The 20529-nt window shown below is 45.6% G+C and overlaps 1 protein-coding gene across 1 annotated transcript in view; it reads right to left on the reverse strand.

The window, feature by feature from the left end:
* CCDC157 (coiled-coil domain containing 157) overlaps positions 1–20496 on the reverse strand; it is a 27599-nt gene extending 7103 nt beyond the window's left edge. The window contains exons 1-4 of the mRNA XM_064271923.1: positions 20248–20496; positions 6600–6719; positions 3802–4060; positions 341–512 (exon numbers count right to left, since the gene is read on the reverse strand). Coding sequence (XP_064127993.1) covers positions 341–512; positions 3802–4060; positions 6600–6719; positions 20248–20293 — 597 coding nt within the window. The 5' untranslated portion in view covers positions 20294–20496. The remainder of the gene's footprint in view (positions 1–340; positions 513–3801; positions 4061–6599; positions 6720–20247) is intronic.
* Positions 20497–20529: the final 33 nt, after the last annotated feature.

Below are 20529 nucleotides of genomic sequence, written 5' to 3' on the forward strand. Positions count from 1 at the left end.
GTAGATGTGAGTTCATATTACAGTATCATCCACAATGTCTTCAGGGATAAGGATGTACCCATTGTACAGATGAACAAACTGAGGCCCAAAGTTTCACAGCATAAATAGCTGAGCCAGGTAGCCCAGACATGCTTCAAGGTGTGTGTTCTTAACCACTGTGCTACACTGGCTTGTGAGGCTCCAGAATTTATACTGTAGCTGATGGACAGTAGGGACCCAGTGCAGAATACAGGGGCCCACAATGGTGTGCTAGGAGGCTAGGGCAGGGTGGCCAGGAGGGTGAGCACATACGGATACCAGCCGGGACCAGAGGGAGGGGATAGGGCTGGGGCCAACCCACCTGGGGAGCTGCCTGCTGGTAGAGCATGCCCACCCCCAGCAAGGTGTTCCAGAAGCGCCGCACTGTGAGCCCCACAGACATGCAGGGCCCTGAGGCCTGGCCCGGGGGCATGGTCTGCTCTGAGCTGAGATTCTCTAGGTAGCTTGCACAGCTCTGAAGCAGCAGCAGGAGCCTGTGGACAGAGATGCCAGGGCAAGCTGGGGCTGAGGCCAGCACATCACAGAACCACATGCCTCTGGCTCTAAGGGCTGGCCCAGGCATGAGGGACTTGAAGAGGTCAGCCCAGCCAGGGTCACTTTTTCCAGGAAGCCCTTCTTGGCTCCCAGACTTCTCTCAGTGGCCTCTTCTGCACCTCCTGGTGGCAGCACTTCTGTTTGGCTGATCCTCACTGGACTGGGGCTCTCCAGAGAGCTTCAAGACCAGGCCTGGTCTTGACTCAGTTGTACCCTAAGTACTTGGAAAGCACTGGGTACATGGCTGCCTTCTATCACATGGTCCAGAGCCTACTCACAGCCACAGGGTGGGGAGAGCAGGGCAGGGGCACATGTACAGGCCCCTGGGCCTAGTTCAGGAGGTTCTGCTACAGGGCAAGCTGCTCTGTGACAATGGAGCTGTAGAGAGAAGATAAGCAGGTCTCTACCCAACCTTGAAATTCCAAATTAGAGGCAGAGACGCTAACTGTGAGGCTCTGGTCCTGGCCTGTTCTGAGGGATGGGGAAGAAGGACGGAGCGATCTGTCTGCTTAGACAGACAGCTCCTCACAGTTGGAGACTGCTGAGCTGCTGGTGTTACCTTCCTCCTCAGTCTTAACTCCATTTAAATGCTACACTCTGCGCCAGAGTCAGGCTCCTGAGATGCTTCACCATGGCCCCATCCTCAGGGCACCCAATCTGTCTGGGTCTCAGACCCGGCCTCTGCCAAGAGTCCTGCAAACTCACGGGGGCCCAGAGGAGGTTCCACTAACTCAGCCAGATGTGGGCAGGGGGTGGGAATGGGTGTGCTCACATCAGTGACAGCTTCACAGAGGAGAGGACAAGTGAACTCGGCCTTGAAGGATAAGGACGTCTTGGCCAGACCAGGAAGTGGGTGGGAGGGGCATTCCTCACAGAGGGAAGGGCATGTGCAAAGCCATGGAGAAGGAAGGCATGTTCTGTGCTCACACATGCCCAGCTCCTCACAGGTTACAAATGGTGCTTTCATACCAAGGGCTCCTTCAGGCCTCACAATGCTAACCCTGGCTTCTCTGTCCTCAGGCAGGTCCCTCCCCCATCTGTGCTGCCTGTCTGCCCCCACCATTTTATTAGGGTGTTATTGGTGGTTCAGCAGTAGAATTCTTGCCTTCAATGTGGGAGAACCAGGTTCACTTCCTGGCCAACGCACCTCATGTGCAGCCACCACCTGTCTGTCAGTGGAGGCTTTTGTGTTGCTCTAATGCTTAACAGGTTTCAGGGAAGCTTCCAGACTAAGGCAGAATAGGAAGAAAGTCCTGGCAATCTACTTTGGAAAAATCAGCCAGTGGAAACCCTATGGATCACAACGGTCTGATCCACAACCAGTGATGGGATGGTGCAGGACTGGGCAGCGTTTCACTCTGTTGTGCGTGGGGACGCCATGAGTCGGGGGCTAACTCAATAGCAGCTAACAAAAACAACAACAGTTTTTGAGCACAGGGAGCCTGGGTTGTAGCCCCCAGGAGGTGGAAGGCTGATGACCATGTTAAATGATAGCATAGAATCCAATGGCCTCTTCCCAGCAGGGCCAGCGAGGAGTTAGGAAAACAATCCTGTGTCTGGCCGTGTGACATGAAGAGGGAATAGTGTAGCCGCAAGATGCCAGGAAAAACAGCCTGGGATGGAAACTCCAAGTGGCAGCTGTGGTGTCCCCAACACACAAAACCCCCAGGAGCAGTTACAGGGACAATAGTGTGGCTGGCAACTCCCTGTGAGCTGGGGGTGGGGGCTAAGGACCAGGAAGCGTGATCTCTGCTCTGAGCCCAGCAGGAGCTGGAGGGGTGGAGGGAAGTCAGGCCCAGACAGTGCCTCAGAGAGCACCAGTCCACTCCACATTCTATAAACAAGGCCACTGAGGCCCAGAGAAGGAAGGGGACTCCCCTAGATAATACAACAACTTGGCAACGGGGCTGGGATTGGAGCCCTTGGCACCTCCCTCCCAGGCCGGGCTCTCTCCACCCATCAAGCCACAGAGTCACTGATGATGACCGTCACGTGCCAAGTGCTGGCTGTGCATCAGCCAGCATCCAAGGCCTTCACAGGCACCATCTCATTGCTCCTGAGGCAAGACTTACTATTATCCCCATTTCACAGATGAGGACACAGAGGCTTAGAGAGGTGATGTCACTTGCCCTACATTCTATGGCAACACAGCCTCCTGAGGGGTACTAGTTATCAGAGCAATGAGCATCCACCATTTCGCAGATGAGGAAAGAAGCCCAGAGCCCCCAATATCACCTGGACATGCTGCTGGGTTACATCAGAGCTTCTGGAGTGTAAGTCAATCCTTTGAGCCTGTCTGCTCCAGCCTCTCGAGTGTTCCCAGCTACCCAGTAAGCAAGGTACTCACGGACTTACTCGTGCTTACTTACTAATCTGTAGTACACAATTTCACATGTGGTACAAGACCACATGCTGTATGATGCCGTTTTTATAAAGAAGAAAATGAGAACAACTAATACTAAACAGCATGCCACTGGATACACAGCTCAACACACACAAAGGCAAAGCAATAACCACAGGAGAGTGGGACCCTCTCAGAAAGCCATGGAAAGGTAGGGCGTGGTGAACAGCGAAAGAGAAGTCACTGCTAAACTGTTGGTTCCCGTGTTGGGTGGGTGGTGCGTTCACAACTGTGAAAGTTACATAAAAAATCAAATAAAATATTAAATAGAAAATTAAATAAAAAAGGGCTATAAATTTTTTTTTTTTATGTGTAGACCAGTGATTAACATTGGTCATGAACCAGGAGTTAGGGTTATCCAATTCTGTGTATCTAAGGTCTGTTAAAGGAGCCCTGCTGGTGCAACGTTAAGCACTCGGCTGCTAACCAAAAGGATGGCAGTTCGAACCCACCTAGCAGCTCCATGGGAGAAAGACCTGGCAATCTGCTTCTGAAAAGCTTATAGCCAAGAAAACGCTATGACACATTTCTGCTCTTTCACATGGGGTCAGTATGAGTGGAAATCGACTCAATGGCACCTAACAACAACAACACGATCCGTTAAATAAATTAGAAAATATATATATAAAATAAAGATAATAAAATGGGACTGAACGGAACTGAAGTGGGAGATCACTAGGAGAGCTCTGAGCTCCCATCTGGCCCTGACAGGTGCTCAGTCAATGGGGACTGTCATCACCTCCTCTGGAGGGGCTCCTGTGGCTGCTACAGTTTTAAGGGGCACATGCCAGCACCCTGAGATACCCAGGTTTGGTTGAGGCTCTCACCTGTCAATGACCAGCTCTAGCAGCACAACATGGGATAGCTGCGTGAACTCCGGGTCACTGGGCACATAGTCATAGTGCTCCAACAGGGCCACCATGTCCACGTCACAGGCCATACGGTCGGGGAACTTCCAGGAGGGGAAGTGCACAGGCCCGGCACGGGAGAACACATCCACAATGGCACCCTGCAGATCGGTGAGGTCCTTGCGCAGGCTGTCCATGCAGGCCTGGCTGCCCAGCAGGTGCGCCATCCTCACAGCTCCTGGGGAGGCAGAAAGGAGCTCTGTCAGCAGAGCCAGGTGGCCACTGCTGGAGGAACCTTCCTAAAACCCTAATATGCTACGTTGCTCTAGGTCCAAAGTCTACCCGTAGACCCTGGGAGAAGCCTGCCCTCAGGCCCAGGTCCCGCTCCGTGCCCCACACTCCGATTCCATCATTTCCCAAGTACCTCCTGACAGCCTGTATGTGCAGGCCCTACACTAATGCTGGGTGGACAGACTTGTAAACCAGAATGTCCCTACAGCCCTTCCCTCCCAGGGTGGACCATTGAACAGGACAGCTGCCAACTACATAAAAGGAGAGTTACAGCTACAGTGTGACAGGGTATGCAGGCCACTGTCATTGCTGGCCTGGACCATTCCAGCAGCTAACAGCTGGGCCACAGGCCTGGCTTTACCTGATCAACTCCAGCTGCCAGAGATCTGGGCCAAACCCCATCTGACCACATCTTGCTGGCCAACCACTCCTCAGGATCATGGTGACACTGGGGAGAAAGGCCTTCCACAAGCCATCTGACCACCTCTGGCCACATCCCTCACCTTCCCTGTCACCCCTCTCTCAGTGCCATACTCACCACACCAGCCACCATCAGCGATGAGCAGCAGCTCATGTGCACCAGGCACTTTTGCTTCTGAACCCTGTTCATCAGTCCCCTCCATCTGAAACTTGCCTTCCCTCCAATTCCCATCACCTGGCTAATGTCTCTCACCCTTCAGGGTTCCCGGATCACCACCAGGCTGGCAAAGATATTCCCTTTGGGCTCCCCCCGACTACAACTCTCCACCAGAATGGTCTCCACACTGCAGGCTGGGTCCTCAGCCCACCTGACTCACTGTGGTCTCCTCTGGGTGGACAGCCCGCAGCCTGGCCCACTGTTGAGGCTCATTGGCAAGTGGAGGATTGAGTGATTAAAAGAATAAAAAGTCTGCAAAGAAAATTTAAAATGCACTGATTTTCAGGGGGTGGGAAACAAGTCCTAAAGTGTAACAGGAAAAACCTGAAGACGTGTTTATTGAGACCTATCCTGTCATCTCTCTGGTGACAGAGAGCCCACTACATCTTACGGAGTCTTGCCCCGGCATTTGGCTGCACAGCCTCAGACAAGTCACCGCACCCCTCTGGGCCCCAACTGCCTCAGCTGTAAAATGAGGGCATGTCTGTAGCCAGACTGGGTTGTTGTGAAGACATTAACATGTGCACTGGCAAGGCAGCCAGAAAAAGGTCTCAAACCATACTATCATTACTGTTAATGTTAGTGGTAGGAACAACAGCAAGGACCATCCTTGTCTTGGGTGATGGCTGAGCTCCTATACTTCCCCAGTTCCCCTTGGGGTCACAGAGAATTCGTCTTGCCCACCTTCCAGAACCTGTGGACACCTGAAGACAGAGATTTGGATGCACCGTTCATGGCCCCTGACTCTGAAGGTGGAGAACTTGGCACTGCTCTGGCTCCACCAATGTGGTTCTGGTGCTGGAGGGGTTTTACCCTCCAGCAGGGTTGGCGGGGGCGGGGGTGAGCTGGCAGTTAGTTTCAGAGACAGTGCTGTTGGGTGTTGGGCGGCTGTGTGGACGCTGAGCCCCAGGCCCTCCCCATCCTGCCAGCAGAGGTCCTTTGTCTTTCTTGGATCTCTCAGCTGCAGAAAGAACCTCCTTGTACCACTACCCCTTCCTGAAATGCAGGGGCTCTGTGGGCAGTATTGAGGTCATGGCCCCTTCTGGTACCCAGCAAATCCAGGTCTGGCTGGGAAACCTCCCTTCCCCCAACCTCCCTCTTATCAGAAAACAGCACCCCTATGAGTACCCTGTGGCTTCTCTAAGTCTGGGCACTTCCTCAAATGCTGTTTCCCTTACTCTCAGGTCCAAGCATCTGATGCTGCCAATCCTGCATCCAGACCACAGAGGGAACCTGTTGCTTTCGTGGACACTGCTCCAGACCTCGCATTTCTTCCCAGCCTACCTGCTTCCCTCCTTGCCCAGCCCCACCCATCCGTTCTGACCACTGCATGCTCATTTAAGAAGGCAACTCATAGCCTGTCACCCCCACTTAAAGACTTTAATGGCTTTCCACAGCACTAAAGGACAGAATGCTTCCTGTGGTCGATCTCCCAGCCCTGTGTGGTCTGCCCCCACCTCTGTGTCTCATCACCCAGAATGTTCCCGCCCCCCCACCGTCACTTCCTCTGGATAAGACACCACCAGCACATCCCTCAGGTCTCCATCCAGTGTTGTTCCTCAGGAAAGCTCCCCAGGTTTCTAAGCCAGGTTAGGTCACCTGTTAAACATTCTCAGAGCACCCCCTTCTTTTTCTTCCAGCATACACCACCACTGGAACTAACTTATTATTTGAGTAACTATTTGTGGTCATTGGCCTATCTCCCTTGCGAGTAATGGACCGTGTCTTTTGAGTTCACTGTGGTATGACCCAGCAGCCTGGGCCCAGAGATGCTGGAAAGCTCACAGGTGCCCAGAGACGGTTGCTGAGGGCTGAGCTGGCCTCCCAGAAGACTGGGCCCTGCCCTCACCTCTGCGCAGATGTCTGTCGTAGAGCAGGAGTTGGAGTATCTGAGTGTGTCCAGCTCTCCGGCTGGCCTCTGGCTTCCTGTCTCCAATGCAGGGTCTAGCCCTGAGCAGCTGTTCTGTCCCTGGGAACGGATGAAGGTGAGAGTGAGTAGAAGGCAGTCAGGGAGGGCTTCCTGGGAACAGGGAGGGGCTATCCAGGAAAAAGAAGGGGGTGTTCCAAGCTGGAAGAATGGGGTAAGGGAAAGGACAGGTGGGATGCTGGCCACGAGCCTGAGCACAGATGGTACGCTTCAATAGTGCTAGCTCCATCTAGAGGACATACTATGTGTTTATGTCCCCAAATACAGTATGTCAAACAGGGTGGTGTTAGTGCCCCCTTTCTATAGATAAGGAAGCTGAGGCTTAGAAAATTTGGGGAGCTAGAAAAAAAAAAAAAAAAAAAAAAAAAAAAAAAAATTTTTTTTTTTTTTTTAGCTCAAGGTCACTCAGGGAGCTGGGATTCTGAATCCAAAATTGGTGCTCCATCCTCGCATCATGCTGCTTAGAGCAGCACAGCAGAAAGAAATGTAATGTGAGCCACGGTAGAATTAAAAAAAATTTTTTTAATTGTGCTTTAAGTGAAAGTTTACAGTTCAAGTTAGTTTCTGCTACAAAAATCTATACGCACATTGTTACCACCAAGCTTTCTGCCTAGCTGTAGTGGCTTGGCTGGCCAGGAAGTACAGCGTCCATGCCACCTGGATTTTTTTTTTTATGTCAGAGGTCAGCGGACAGGGAGTACGAGAAAGCAGCTTCACAAAGTTCCCAGCAGGAGACAGAGCACCCAGTAGGAAGCGATGTATGCTTTCCTAACCCCTCCCTTACTCCTCCCCCTACCCCCAGCTTCCTCTGTTTCCCACCAGCTGCGGTTTCTTGGCTGGGAAGCAATTGCTTTGGCCTTAGGCTGCTTCCATTTGCCCTGCCCACACTGGCTGGGCCCCTAAGCTGGTGTTGGTTTTTTTCATCTCTTTTGGTTTCTTCTGTGCCTCCTACCAGGTCCCCCTCCTTTCTCTGGAATACCTGCCTCCGTGTGCTATCTTTGGTTCTTCTTGAAAGGCTGTGAAGCCATGCTCAGCTGGGGAACCACTTCCCCAGCCTGTGACACCACACAGATGGGAGCCCTGGGGCTTTTATTTCCCTTGTTTTGCTTTGTTCTGTTTTGTTTGTTTTCTTTTTCTTTTCACAGCTTCAGAGCCCCTTCTAGCTGGGCTGCACAGCACAGCATAGGAGCAACTCCCCCAATCTGCACAGCTGCATAGATGAGATTCCTGGGGGCATTTCTTTCTTTTTTTTTCTCCTTTTTTCTCTTTTTCCCTTTCTGTCTTTCTCCATTGCTCGGTTCTCGTCTCTCTACACTTATCTTCTTTTCCTGTCTCCTGAATACCTCGTGCCGTGTGGCATCTATATCCCCTCTAGCCAGACTATACTGCGTAGCCTTGGAGCGACTTCCCTAGTCTTAGCAGCCCCATCGGTGGGACTCTGGGACTCCTTTTTTTCTTTTTATATTTTCCAAATTTTTATCTAGTTATTTTTTCTTTCTTTTTTTCCTTTTTGATTTCCTCCATTTCTCAGTTTCTCATCTATCCATTCCAATGGCAATCTCCCTTAGCATTCTTTTTTTTTCTTTGTTTGCTTGTTTGTTTTTGGCTCCCGTTTCACTCTCCTCTTTCCCATAACCCTATTAGCTCCACACATCACAACCTCTCCCCTCTTTCCTGCCTATTTGCACTGTGCACTGAGCATCACGCCCCTGAGCAGCCTACTGGAACCTGCCCAGCACTGATTCCTGGCCCCCGCTGTTGGCCCTAGTACGTGCCACAAACAGCCCATCTCAGCCCCTCCCCTTCAGCTGGATCTGCCCTGCTGCACCACAGCTGAATGACTGGCCCTGCCCATTGGACAAGGAGGTGAAAAGTATCATGACTACAGACCAGCAAACGGCAAAGAATGTACAACCTGCCTGCTGAGGCATAACCAAATAAAACAAAAAAGCAGGACAAAACAAATCTACAATTGAGAAACAAACAAACAAAATAACTACCGAATGTCCCAAAGACAGCAGACAATATCAAAACATATTAAAAAAACAGGACAGGATGGTTCCAGTACACATCCAAAATAAAACACCAGATGACTTTCCAGTAAAAGAAAAGGTACTGGAACTACCTGATAGGGAATTCAAATCTCTAATATTCAGAGCAATCCAAGAGTTGAAGCAAAAAGCAGGCAAAAATGAGGAAAAAATAGACAAATTTATGTAAAAAAAGGGCAAATTCATGGAAGATACAGACAAAAAAATGGAACAATTCAGGAGAATAATACAGGAACAAAATGCCAAAATAAATTCACAACTAGAAATCATTCGAAAACAACAATTAGAAATCCAAAAGGTAAACAACAAGATTTCAGAAATGGACAGTGTCATAGAAGGGCTGAGGAGCAGGTTTGAAACGATGGAAGACCGAACCAGCAAAATTGAAGACAAATACTTGGATACAACTCCGTTTGAGGAAAAATCAGAAAAAAGAACAAAGAAAAATGAAGAAACCCTGAGAATTATGTGGCATACAATCAAAAGCAAAAATTTGCCAGTGATCGGAGTTCCAGAACAGGGAGAGAAAACAGAAAACACAGAGAGGATCATTGAAGAACTGCTGACAGAAAACTTCCCTAATATCATGAATGATGAAAAGCTGACCATCCAAGAAGCTCAACGAACTCTATGTAGGACAGACTTCAAAAGAAAAACACCAAGGCATATCATAATTACACTCACTAAAACCAAAGACAAAGAAAAAATCCTACAAGCAGCTAGAGAAAAACAAAAAGTCACATACAGAGAAGAAACAATAAGACTAAGCTCTGATTATTCGGCAGAAACCATACAGGCATACAGGCAAGAAGGAAATGGGATGACATACATAAAACATTGAAAGAAAAAAATTGCCAACCAAGAATAAAATATCCTGCAAATCTTTGATTCAAATATGATGGTGAAATTAGGACATTTCTAGATAAACAGAAATTAAAAGAATATGTAAAAACCAGACCAAACTTAGAAGAATTATTAGTGAGTCCCTTGGTCTGAAAACTAACATCAGACCACAGCCTGAATCTAGGATGCAAGATTGTACCAGCCAGATACCAACCTACGAAATGAACTCTCAAGGATTATCCAAAACCAAAACAATTGCAACAGGGAACCAGAGAGGTTAATCTTTAACGGTCAACAATGTCGGAACAATAAAAGAGGGAATAAACAATATAGAACTTTCTAATGGAGAAGAAGGCAAGGCGATAACAAATAATAACAGACCGGTTCAAACCTAGGAACATAAGAGTACATTTCAAGGTAACCACAAAGAAAATTAACAAACCTACTCATCAAAATAAAGAAGAAAAACTTAGTCTCAATAAAAACAAAATCTACTAAAACAAAAGAAACGAAAAAAAAAAATCCACAAACAAAAGGAACTCAGCACAGGAGAGTAAGAGGAACAAGGAAAATGTTAGCACCACAAAGAGACCCACTGCCGTTGAGTTGATTCCGACTCATAGCGACCCTATAGGACAGAGTAGAACTGCCCCATAGAGTTTCCAAGGAGTGCCTGGCGGATTCGAACTGCTGACCTTTTGGTTAGCAGCCATAGCACTTAACCACTATGCCACCAGGGTTTCCTACCACAAAGAAAGCACTACAAAATGACAACAATAAACTCACACCTATCAATAATTACACTGAATGTAAATGGCCTAAATGTACCCATAAAGAAACAAAGAGTGACAGAATCGATAAAAAAAACAGGATCCATCAATATGTTGTCTACAAGAGACATACCTTAGAAACAAAGACATAAATTTATTAAAAATCAAAGAATGGAAAAAAGTGTATCAAGTAAATAACTACCAAAAAAGTGAAGTAGTGGCAATACTAATCACAGATAAGACAGACTTTAAAACAAAATCCACCATAAAAGACAAACAAGGGCACTATAATAGTGATTAAAGGTACAATCCATCATGGAGACTTAACCATAATAAACATCTACGTACTCGATGACAGGGCTCCAAAATACATAAAACAAACTCTGACAGCACTGAAAACAGGAATTGACAGTTTCACAATAACAGTAGGAGACTTCAACACACCACTCTCAGTAAAGGACAGAACATCTAGAAAAAAAGTCTATAAAGATACAGAAGAGCTTAAAGGGCACAATCAGCCAACTTGATCTTATAGACATACATAGAACATTCCACCCAATGGCTGCAAAGTATACATTTCTTCTCCAATGCACAAGGAACATTCTCCAGAATAGACCACATCTTAGGCCACAGAGCAACCCTCAACAAAATCCAAAACATTGAGATAATACAAAGCATCTTCTCTGACCACAATGCCATCAAAATAGAAATTAACAACAGGAAGACTAAGGAAAAAAAAAAAAATCAATTACATGGAAACTGAATAATGCCCTGCTTAAAAACCACTGGGTAATAGGAAAAATCAAAGATGTAATCCAAAAGTTCCTAAAATCAAATGAGAATGAAAACACATCATACCAAAACCTTTGGGACACAGCAAACGCAGTCCCAGAGGTCAATTTATAGCACTAGATGCACACATCAAAAAAGAAGGGACAAAATCAAAACATTAGTTACATGACTTGCACAGATAGAGAGAACAGCAAAAGAAGGCCACAGCCACCAGAAGAAAGGAAATAATAAAGATCGGAGCAGAAATAAATGAAATAGAGAACAGAAAAACAACAGAAAGAATCAACAAAACCAAAAGTTGGTTCTTTGAAAGGATCAACAAATCGAGAAACCACTGGCCAAAATGACAAAGGAAAAACAGGAGAGAACGCAAATAAACCAAATAAGAAATGAAATGGGGGACAACAGACCCAACTGAAATAAAAAGGATCATAACAGAGTATTATGAAAAACTATACTCCAACAAATTTGAAAACCTAGAGGAAATGGACAAATTTCTAGAAACACACTACCTATCCAAACTAACACAAAATGATGTTGAAAATCTGAACAGACCCGTAACAAGAGAAGAGATTAGCAATGTAATAAAAAAACTCCCCCCCAAAAAATCCCTGGCTCAGATGGCTTTACTGGAGAATTCTACCAAACACTCAGAGAAAAGCTTACACCAGTACTACTCAAACTATTTCAGGATATAGAAAAGGAAGCGACACTTCCAAATTTATTTTATGAAGCCAGCATAGCCCTGATACCAAAACCAGGCAAAGACACCACAACAAAAGAAAATTACAAACCAGTATCTCTCATGAGTATAGATGCAAAAATTCTAGCCAATAGAATTCAGCATCATATCAAAAAATACACCACGACCAAGTAGGATTCATCCCAGGTATGTAAGGATGTTTCATCATTAGAAAATCAATCAATGTAATCCGCCACATAAATAAAAGGAAAGAAAAGAATCACACAATCATCTCAATGGATGCAGAAAAGGCATTTGACAAAGTCCAACACCCATTCCTGATAAAGACTCTCAGTAAAATAGGTATAGCAGGGGAATTTCTCAACATAATAAAGGGCATCTATGCAAAACCAATGGCCAACATCATTCTCAATGAAGAGGCTGAACATTCCCCTTGAGAACAGGAACAAGACAAAGATGCCCTTTATCACCACTCCTACTTAACATTGTGTTGGAAAGTCTTAGCTAGAGCAATAAGGCAAGAAACAGAAATAAAGGGAATCCAAATTGGTAATGAAGAAGTTAAACTGTCCTGTTTGCGGATGATATGATATTATACTTAGAAAATCCGAAAGACTCTACAAGAAAACTACTAGAACTGACAGATTCAGCAGAGTTGCAGGATACAAAATAAACATACGAAAATCAGTTGGATTCCTACACACCAATAAAGAGAACAATGAAAAGGAAATCAGGAAAAAATACCATTTATAATAGCCCCTAAAAAAATAAAATACTTGGGAATAAATCTAACCAGGGATGTAAAAGACCTATACAAAGAAAACTACAAAACACTACTGCAAGAAACCAAAAGAGATCTACGTAAATGGAAAAATACCATGCTCATGGATAGGTAGGCTCAACATGATGAAAATGACAATTCTACCCAAAGTGACTTACAAATACAGTGCAAATCCAAATACCAAGAACATTCTTCAAAGAGATGGAAAAACTTATCATTAACATCATATGGAAAGGGAAGAAGCCCCGGATAAGTATAGCAGTATTGAAGAAGAAGAATAAAGTAGGACTCGCACTACCTGACCTCAGAACCTACTATACAGCTACGGTAGTCAAAACAGCCTGGTACTGGTACAATGACAGACATATTGACCAAAGGAACAGAATTGATAACCCAGGTGTAACTCCATCCACCTATGGTCACCCGATCTTTGACAAGGGCCTAAAGTCCATCACATGGGGAAAAGACAGTCTTTAACAAATGGTGCTGGCAAAACTGGATGCCTATCTGCAAAAAAATGAAACAGGACCAATACATCACACCATATACAAAAACGAACTCGAGGTGGATCAAAGACCTAAATATAAAGCCAAAAACCATGAAGTTCATAGAAGAAAAAAATGGAATCAACACTAAAGGCCCTAAACACAGCATTAACAGGTACAAATCATAACCAACAACATACAAACTCCAGAGGATAAGGTAGATAACTGGGATCTTCTAAAAATTAAACACTTAAGTTCATCAAAAGACTTCACCAAAAGAATAAAAAGAGAACCTACAGACTAGTAAAAAGTTTTTGGCTATTACAAATCAGATAAAGGTCTAATTTCAAAAACCTACAAGAAAATCCAATACTTCTACAACAAGAAGACAAATAATCCAATTAAAAAATGGGCAAAGGAAACGAACAGACACTTCACCAAAGACATTCAAGCAGCCAACAGACACAAGAGGAAATACTCACAATCTCTAGCCATCAGAGAAATGCAAATGAAAACCACGATAAGATACCATCTCACACAGGCATTACTGGCACGAATCAATAAAACAGAAAATAACAAATGTTGGAGAGGATGAGGGGAGATCAGGTCTCTTACGCACTGGTGGTGGGAATGCAAAACAATACAACCCTTTTTGGAAAACAATATGGTGCTTCCTTAGAAAGCTAGAAATATAAACACCATTTGATCCAGCAATCCCACTCCTAGGAATATATCCTAGAGAAATAAGAGTTGTCACATGAATAGATATATGTACACCCATGTTCACTGCAGCATTGTTCAAAATAGCAAAAAGATAGAAACAACACAGATGCCGATCAACAGATGAATGGATAAACAAACTGTGGTAAATACACACAATGGAGTACTATGCAACGCTAAAGAACAACAAATCTGTGAAACATCTCATAATATGGGTGCATCTGGAGGACGTTATGCTGAGTGAAATAAGTCAGTCACAAAAGGACAAATATTGTATGAGACCACGACTGTAAAAACTCATGAAAAGGTTTACATACAAAAAGAAACAATACTCGATGGTTACAAGGGAGTGGGGGTGGGGATGGAAAAACACTTTATAGACAATAGATAAGTGGTAACTTGGGTGAAGGGTAAGACAGTACACAATACTGGGGAAGCCAGTACAACCTGTACAAGGCAAGGCCATGGTAGCACCACAGACACATTCAAAATCCCTGAGGGACCGAATCGTTGGGCTGAGGGCTGTGGGGACCACGGTCTCAGGGAATATCTACTCAATTGGCATATAGAGTTTATAAAGAATATGTTCTACATTCTACTTTGGTGAGTAGCGTTTGGGGTCTTAAAAGCCTGTGAGCGGCTCCACTGGTCTCACTCCTTTGGGAGCAAGGAAGAATGAAAAAACTAAAGACATAAGGGAAAGATTAGTCCAAAGGGCTATGGACCACATCTACCACGGCCTCCACTACAGAGTCCAGTACAACTAGATGGTGCCCAGCTACCACCACTGACTGCTCTGACAGGGATCATAATAGAGGGTCCCAGACAGAGCTGAAGAAAAATGTAGAACAAAATTCTAACTCAAAAAGAAAGACCAGACTCGCTGGCGTGACAGAGACTGGAGACCTGGAGAGTATGGCCCCCGGACACCCTTTCAGCTCAGTAATGAAGTTATTCCCGAGGTTCACCCTTCAGCCAAAGGTTGAACAGTCCCATGGAAGAAAACAAGACTGAAGGGGCGCACCAACCCTGGGGCAGGGACTGGAAGGTAGGAAGGAACAGGACAGCTGGTAATATGGAACCCAGGGATGAGAAGGGAGAGTGTTGACAGGTTGTGGGGTTAACCAACGTCATATAACAATGTGTGCACTGTTTGATGAGAAACTAGTTTGTTCTGTAAACCTTCATCTAAAGTTCAATAAAAAAAAAAAAAAGAAGAGACTTAGAAACTTGCTCTTAAATGTAGAGTAGCTAAAAATATAGGAAAAAATGATGAATTAAGAGTTGAAAAGAAGATTTCAAAGGGTGGCTTGGGGAGACAAAGTAAAATATTATAAGGAAATGTGAAAAGACTTGGAGTTAGAAAACCAAAAGGTAAGACCATGATCGGCATTTCTCAAGCTGAAAGAACTGAAGAAAAAAATTTAATCCTTGAGTTGCAATACTGAAGGACTCCATGGGTAAAATATTACCAATGCAGGAAGCATCAAAAGAAGATGGAAAGAATACACAGAATCATTGTACTAAAAAGAAGTTGTCAATGTCCAACCATTTCATGAGGTAGCGTATGATCAAGAACAGATGGTACTAAAGGAAGAAGTACAAGCTGAACTGAAGGCACTGGTGAAAAACAAGGGTCCAGGAATTAATGGAATAACAGTTGAAATGTTTCAACAAATGGATGCGGCACTGGAGGTGCTCACCCGTCTATGCCAAGAATTTTGGAAGATAACTACCTGGCCAATCGGCTGGAAGAGATTTGTATTTGTGCCCATTCCAAAGAAAGGTGAGCCAAAACAATGCAGAAATTATAGAAAAATATCATTAACACCATACACAAATAAAAGTTTGGCGAAGATAATTCAAAAGCAGTTGCAGCAGTACATTGACAGGCAACTACCAGAAATTCAATCTGATTCAGAAGAGGATGTGTCTCTTAGTTCTCTAGTGCTGTTATAACAGAAATACCATAAGTAGATGGCTTTAACAAACAGAAATTTATCCTCTCACAGCCTAGGAGGCTGGAAGTCCAAATTCGGGGTACCAGCTCCAGAGCAAAGCATTCTCTGTCGGCTCTGGAGGAAGGTCCTTGTCATTAATTTTCCCTTGGACCAGAAGCTTCTCAGCGCAGGGACCCCAGGTCCAAAGGATGCACTATTCTCCTGGCTCTTGTTTCTTGGTGGTATACGGTCCCCATGTCTCTCTGCTCGCTTTTCTCTTTTATATCTCAAAAGAGAGTGATTTAAGACAAAATCTAACCTTATAGATTGGGTCCTGCCTCATCAACATAATTAAGATTATCCCATCTTATTAATATCTATAGAGACGGGATTTACAACACACAGAAAAAGCACATCAGATGACAAAATGGTGGACAACCACACAATACTGGGAATCATGGCATAACTGAGTTAACACATATTTGGGGGGACACAATTCAATCCATGACAATGTGGAACAAGGGATAGCATTGTTGATGTTAGATAGATCCTGGCTGAAAGCAGAGAATACCAGAAAGATATTTACCTGTGTTTTATTGACTATGCAAGGCATTCGACTGAGTGGATCATAACAAATTATGGATAACATCGTGAAGGATGGGAATTCCAGAACACTTAATTGTGCTCATGCAGAACATGTACATTGAACAAGAGAGAGTCATTCAAACAGAACAAAGGGATACTGAATGGTTTAAAATCAAGAAAGGTGTGCATCAGGGTTGTATCCTTTCACCATACTTATTCGAACTGCATGCCTAGCAAATAATCTGAGAAGCTGGACTACATGAAGAAAACCGTGGCATCGGGACTAGACGAAGACGTATTAACAACCTGCAATATGCAAATGACACAGCTTGCTTGCTGAAAAGGGAAAAGGACTTGAAGTCCTTACTGATGAAGATCAAAGACTACAGCTTTCAGTTCGGATGACATCTCAACATAAAGAAAACTAAAATCCTCACAACTGGACCAATAAACAACATCATAACAAACAGAGAAAATACTGAAGTTGTCAAGAATTCCATTTTACTTGGATCCACAATCAATGCCCATGGAAGCAGCACTCAAGAAACCAAACAACTTATTACATTGGGCCAATCTGCTGCAAAAGACAAGTGTGCAAAAGCAAAGACGTCAATTTGAGGACTACGGTGTGCCTGACGCAAGCCATGGTACTTTCAATCACCTCATATACATGTGAAAGCTGGACAATGAATAAGGAAGACCGAAGAATTGACACCTTTGATTAATGGTATTTGTGAAGAATATTGAATATACCATGAACTGCCAGAAGAACGAACAAATCCGTCTTGGAAGAAGTACAGCCAGAATGCTCCTTAGAAGTGAGGATGGCAAGACTTCTCACATACTTTGGACATGTTATCTGGAGGGATCAGTCCCTGGAGAAGGACGTTGTGCTTGGTAAAGTGGAGGGTCAGTGGAAAAGGGGAAAACCCTCAATGTGATGGGCTGATACAGTGGCTGCAACAACGGGCTGAACCTTAGCTTCGCTGGTGAGGATGGCGCTGGACCAGGCAGTGTTTTGTTCTGTTGTACACAGTGTCACTATGTTCAGGCCAATTCAACAGCACCTAACAACAATAACAACAACAATCCAAAATACTCTCATTTCAACATGAAATCAATATAAAGTTATTAAGGAGATATTTTTCATTTCTTGTTTTATTAAGCCTGAAAAGCCAGTGTGTATTTGATACAGAACATCTCAACTTGGACCAGCCACCAATTTAAATGCTTGACAGTCACATGGGCTGGTGGCCACAGTATTGGAATGTGCAGGTGTGGAGGATCCGACACTGTCTCTTCATTTAACAACTGTGGACTGAGAACCTACTACACACCGGGCATCACGTGAAGAACTGGGGACTGAGGAGGGTACATAGAGCCATGTCCTCAAGGACCCACCATCCATGTCTGAGGGTCTCTTTTGTGGGTCAGCCTTGGGTCTGTGAGCTCCATGGGCTTCACCTACACGGTTGGGAAGGCCATGTGCGTCTGCCGCTTGGCAGGCATATGCATGCACTGTTCTAGAATGGGCCACATCCCTCACAGGCACTGACCTGTCATGAGATTTTGCTGCTCAAGAGATTTTATGTCCCTAAGGAGTGAGGAAAACACCAATGGAAAAAAACAGACTGAAACATTCTGGGTTTCCCTCCCATAATGGTGGGGGGTGGGGAAGGAGACAAATGAAAGAAGCAAGAAGCCCCAACTTGGGCAGAGATATATTCAGGTGGCAAAGTGCCTGGAACTCATGGGCTTGCTTCTTGAAGACACCATGAAACACCAATCTGTCCACCTTCAAATCACTATAGCTGCTATTTGGGGGCATCTTAGGTATCAATGCCCCTTAGATTCTGGCAAAGCAACGAGAATATACAATAGGAAAACATAACATTGAAAAACACCTAAAATTACTTTATATTGTTTTTCTGAAAATTGGGGATATGCAAATATACGCATGGTTTGAGAATCATGTCAAGTAAAGCAGACTTGATAAGGATTTTCTCTGTAATTCCTCAGCCTGGAGCTGCAGCCCTGCACCATCCACTGTACCTATGGCCACAAAAGTGATAGTTACCAATTAAGCCAGCACTGCCAATAGGTAGGAGCAGCAGCTAACTTGTGTCTCCTCAGCTCCCCCTGGCTCAAGGCAAGCTTTTTTTTTTTTTTTTAATTGTACTTTAGATGAAGGTTTACAGAGCCAATTAGTTTCTCATTAAACAGTACACATATTGTTTTATGACATTGGTTAACAACCCCATGACACTCTCCTGTCCGGACCCTGAGTTCCCTATTACCAGCTTTTTTTGTCCCCTCCTGCCTTCCAGTCCTTGCCCCTGGGCTGGTGTGCCCCTTTGGTCTTGTTTTGTTTTATAGGCCTTTCTAATCTTTGGCTGAAGGATGAACCTTGGGAGTGACTTCATTACTGAGCTAAAAGGGTATCTGGGGGCCATACTCTCAGGGTTTCTCCAGTCTCTGTCAGGCCAGTAAGTCTGGTCTTTTTTGAGTTAGAATTTTTTCCTACATTTTTCTCCAGCTCTTTTCAGGACCCTCTATTGTGATCCCTGTGAGAGCAGTCAGTGATGGTTGTGGGGTCTGGTGAGGTAGTGGTAAATGTGGTCCATTAAGTCCTCTGGACTTATCTTTCCTTTGTATCTTTAGCTTTCTTCATTCTCCCTCGCTCCCGAAGGGGTGAGACCAATCTTAGATGACCACTTACAGGCTTTTAATGCCCCAGACGCTACTCACCAAAGTAGAATGTAGAACATTTTCCTTATGAACTGTGTTATGCCAATTGAGCTAGATGTTCCTGAGGCCACAGTCCCCACAGTCCTCAGCCCAGCAGCAGCTGGGCCCTCAGGGAGTTTGGATGTGTCTATGGAGCTTCCATGACCTCAATGCAAGCTTTTGCCTCCCCTTCCATTCAATATTGAAGCCCCATTTCCCTCTCTGAGTTCTAGTACCCTACGTCATTGGTAAAGATTACGCCTACCTTGGTCAGAATCAAGGTCACCACCGTGCAAACACTTTGGAATCGCTAAAACCAGCTGTCAGTCTCTAACTCGGGGAATGCTAATTGCCTGGATCCCTGGAGACACTGAAGGAACCTTGCCTGGATCCTTGGAGACACTGAAGGGACCAGTGAAGACAGGAATAACAAATTGTACTTGTAGAGGAGAAAGTCTGGCCTGGGTTTGGATTCCCATTGTGCTAACTCTGAACTCCACTGTCCTCATCTATAAATCGGTTGCTAAAAAGGATAAATGATAGAATGTACATAAAGTGTTGGGCACAGGGTCCAGCTCATGGTGAATGCTCAGTAAATCCTAGCTGTCGTTTGTATTCTCGATTAATTATAACAACAATGACACAATCCAGCTATAGTGTGTGTATGATGGAGACCATCTATCACCCTTATTTCACAGGTGAGAAAACAGGTTCAGGCACTGCTCAGAACCCCTTCCCCGCATTCTGGAGCCGGGAGGGAGGGGAAAGGAGCCAGGGTTGAGGGGGCTTCGGGAGGGGAAGCGAAAGGGACAGGATTCGAGGGAGCGAAGGGCGTGGTCAGCAGGGACTCACCAGTGGGGTTTGAGGGCGGGCCTATGGAGAGAGGAGGGCATGGAGAGAAGGGAGTGGAACCTAAAAGAGGCGGGCCGCGAGAAAGAGACCAGAGAGAGTTAGGGTCTGTGACTTTAAAGGGGGTTGAGGGGGTTGGAGGATGCCGGTCTAAAGCGAATAAGAAGGGTTAAGGCAGCAGGGAGGCGAAGTTTTGAGGAGGCGGTCTGAGGGGCCTTGGGAGGCGGGTCTAAGTGAGCGGGAAACAGGCGTGGAGTAAATGAGGGGCCAGGGAGGCACGGTGTGTGCGGGGAGCGGCTGGCGGGGAGATGTAGGACATCTCACCTGTCTTCAGCTTCGTGGCCTCAGCCCCTGAATCTGGCCGGCTCATGTATCTGGCCCTGGCACGCCTGCGGCTCCCTGGATCCCCGGAAACCCCAGGTAAGGCGCCCGAACCGCTGCCATGGCAACGGCGTCGCGTGAAACCAGTGCCAGCGGGGGAGGGAGGGGAAGCCACGCCACGCCGAGGGGCGGTCCCGGAAGTGCGTCAGGCTCGCCTGGTTGAAGATTACTCGCTCGGCTGTCTCCGCCGCCATCTTGTGAACTCGTCGTACCGTCCGTGAGGGA

Source organism: Loxodonta africana, chromosome 19, assembly GCF_030014295.1.
Source record: "Loxodonta africana isolate mLoxAfr1 chromosome 19, mLoxAfr1.hap2, whole genome shotgun sequence".
NCBI lineage: Eukaryota > Metazoa > Chordata > Mammalia > Proboscidea > Elephantidae > Loxodonta > Loxodonta africana.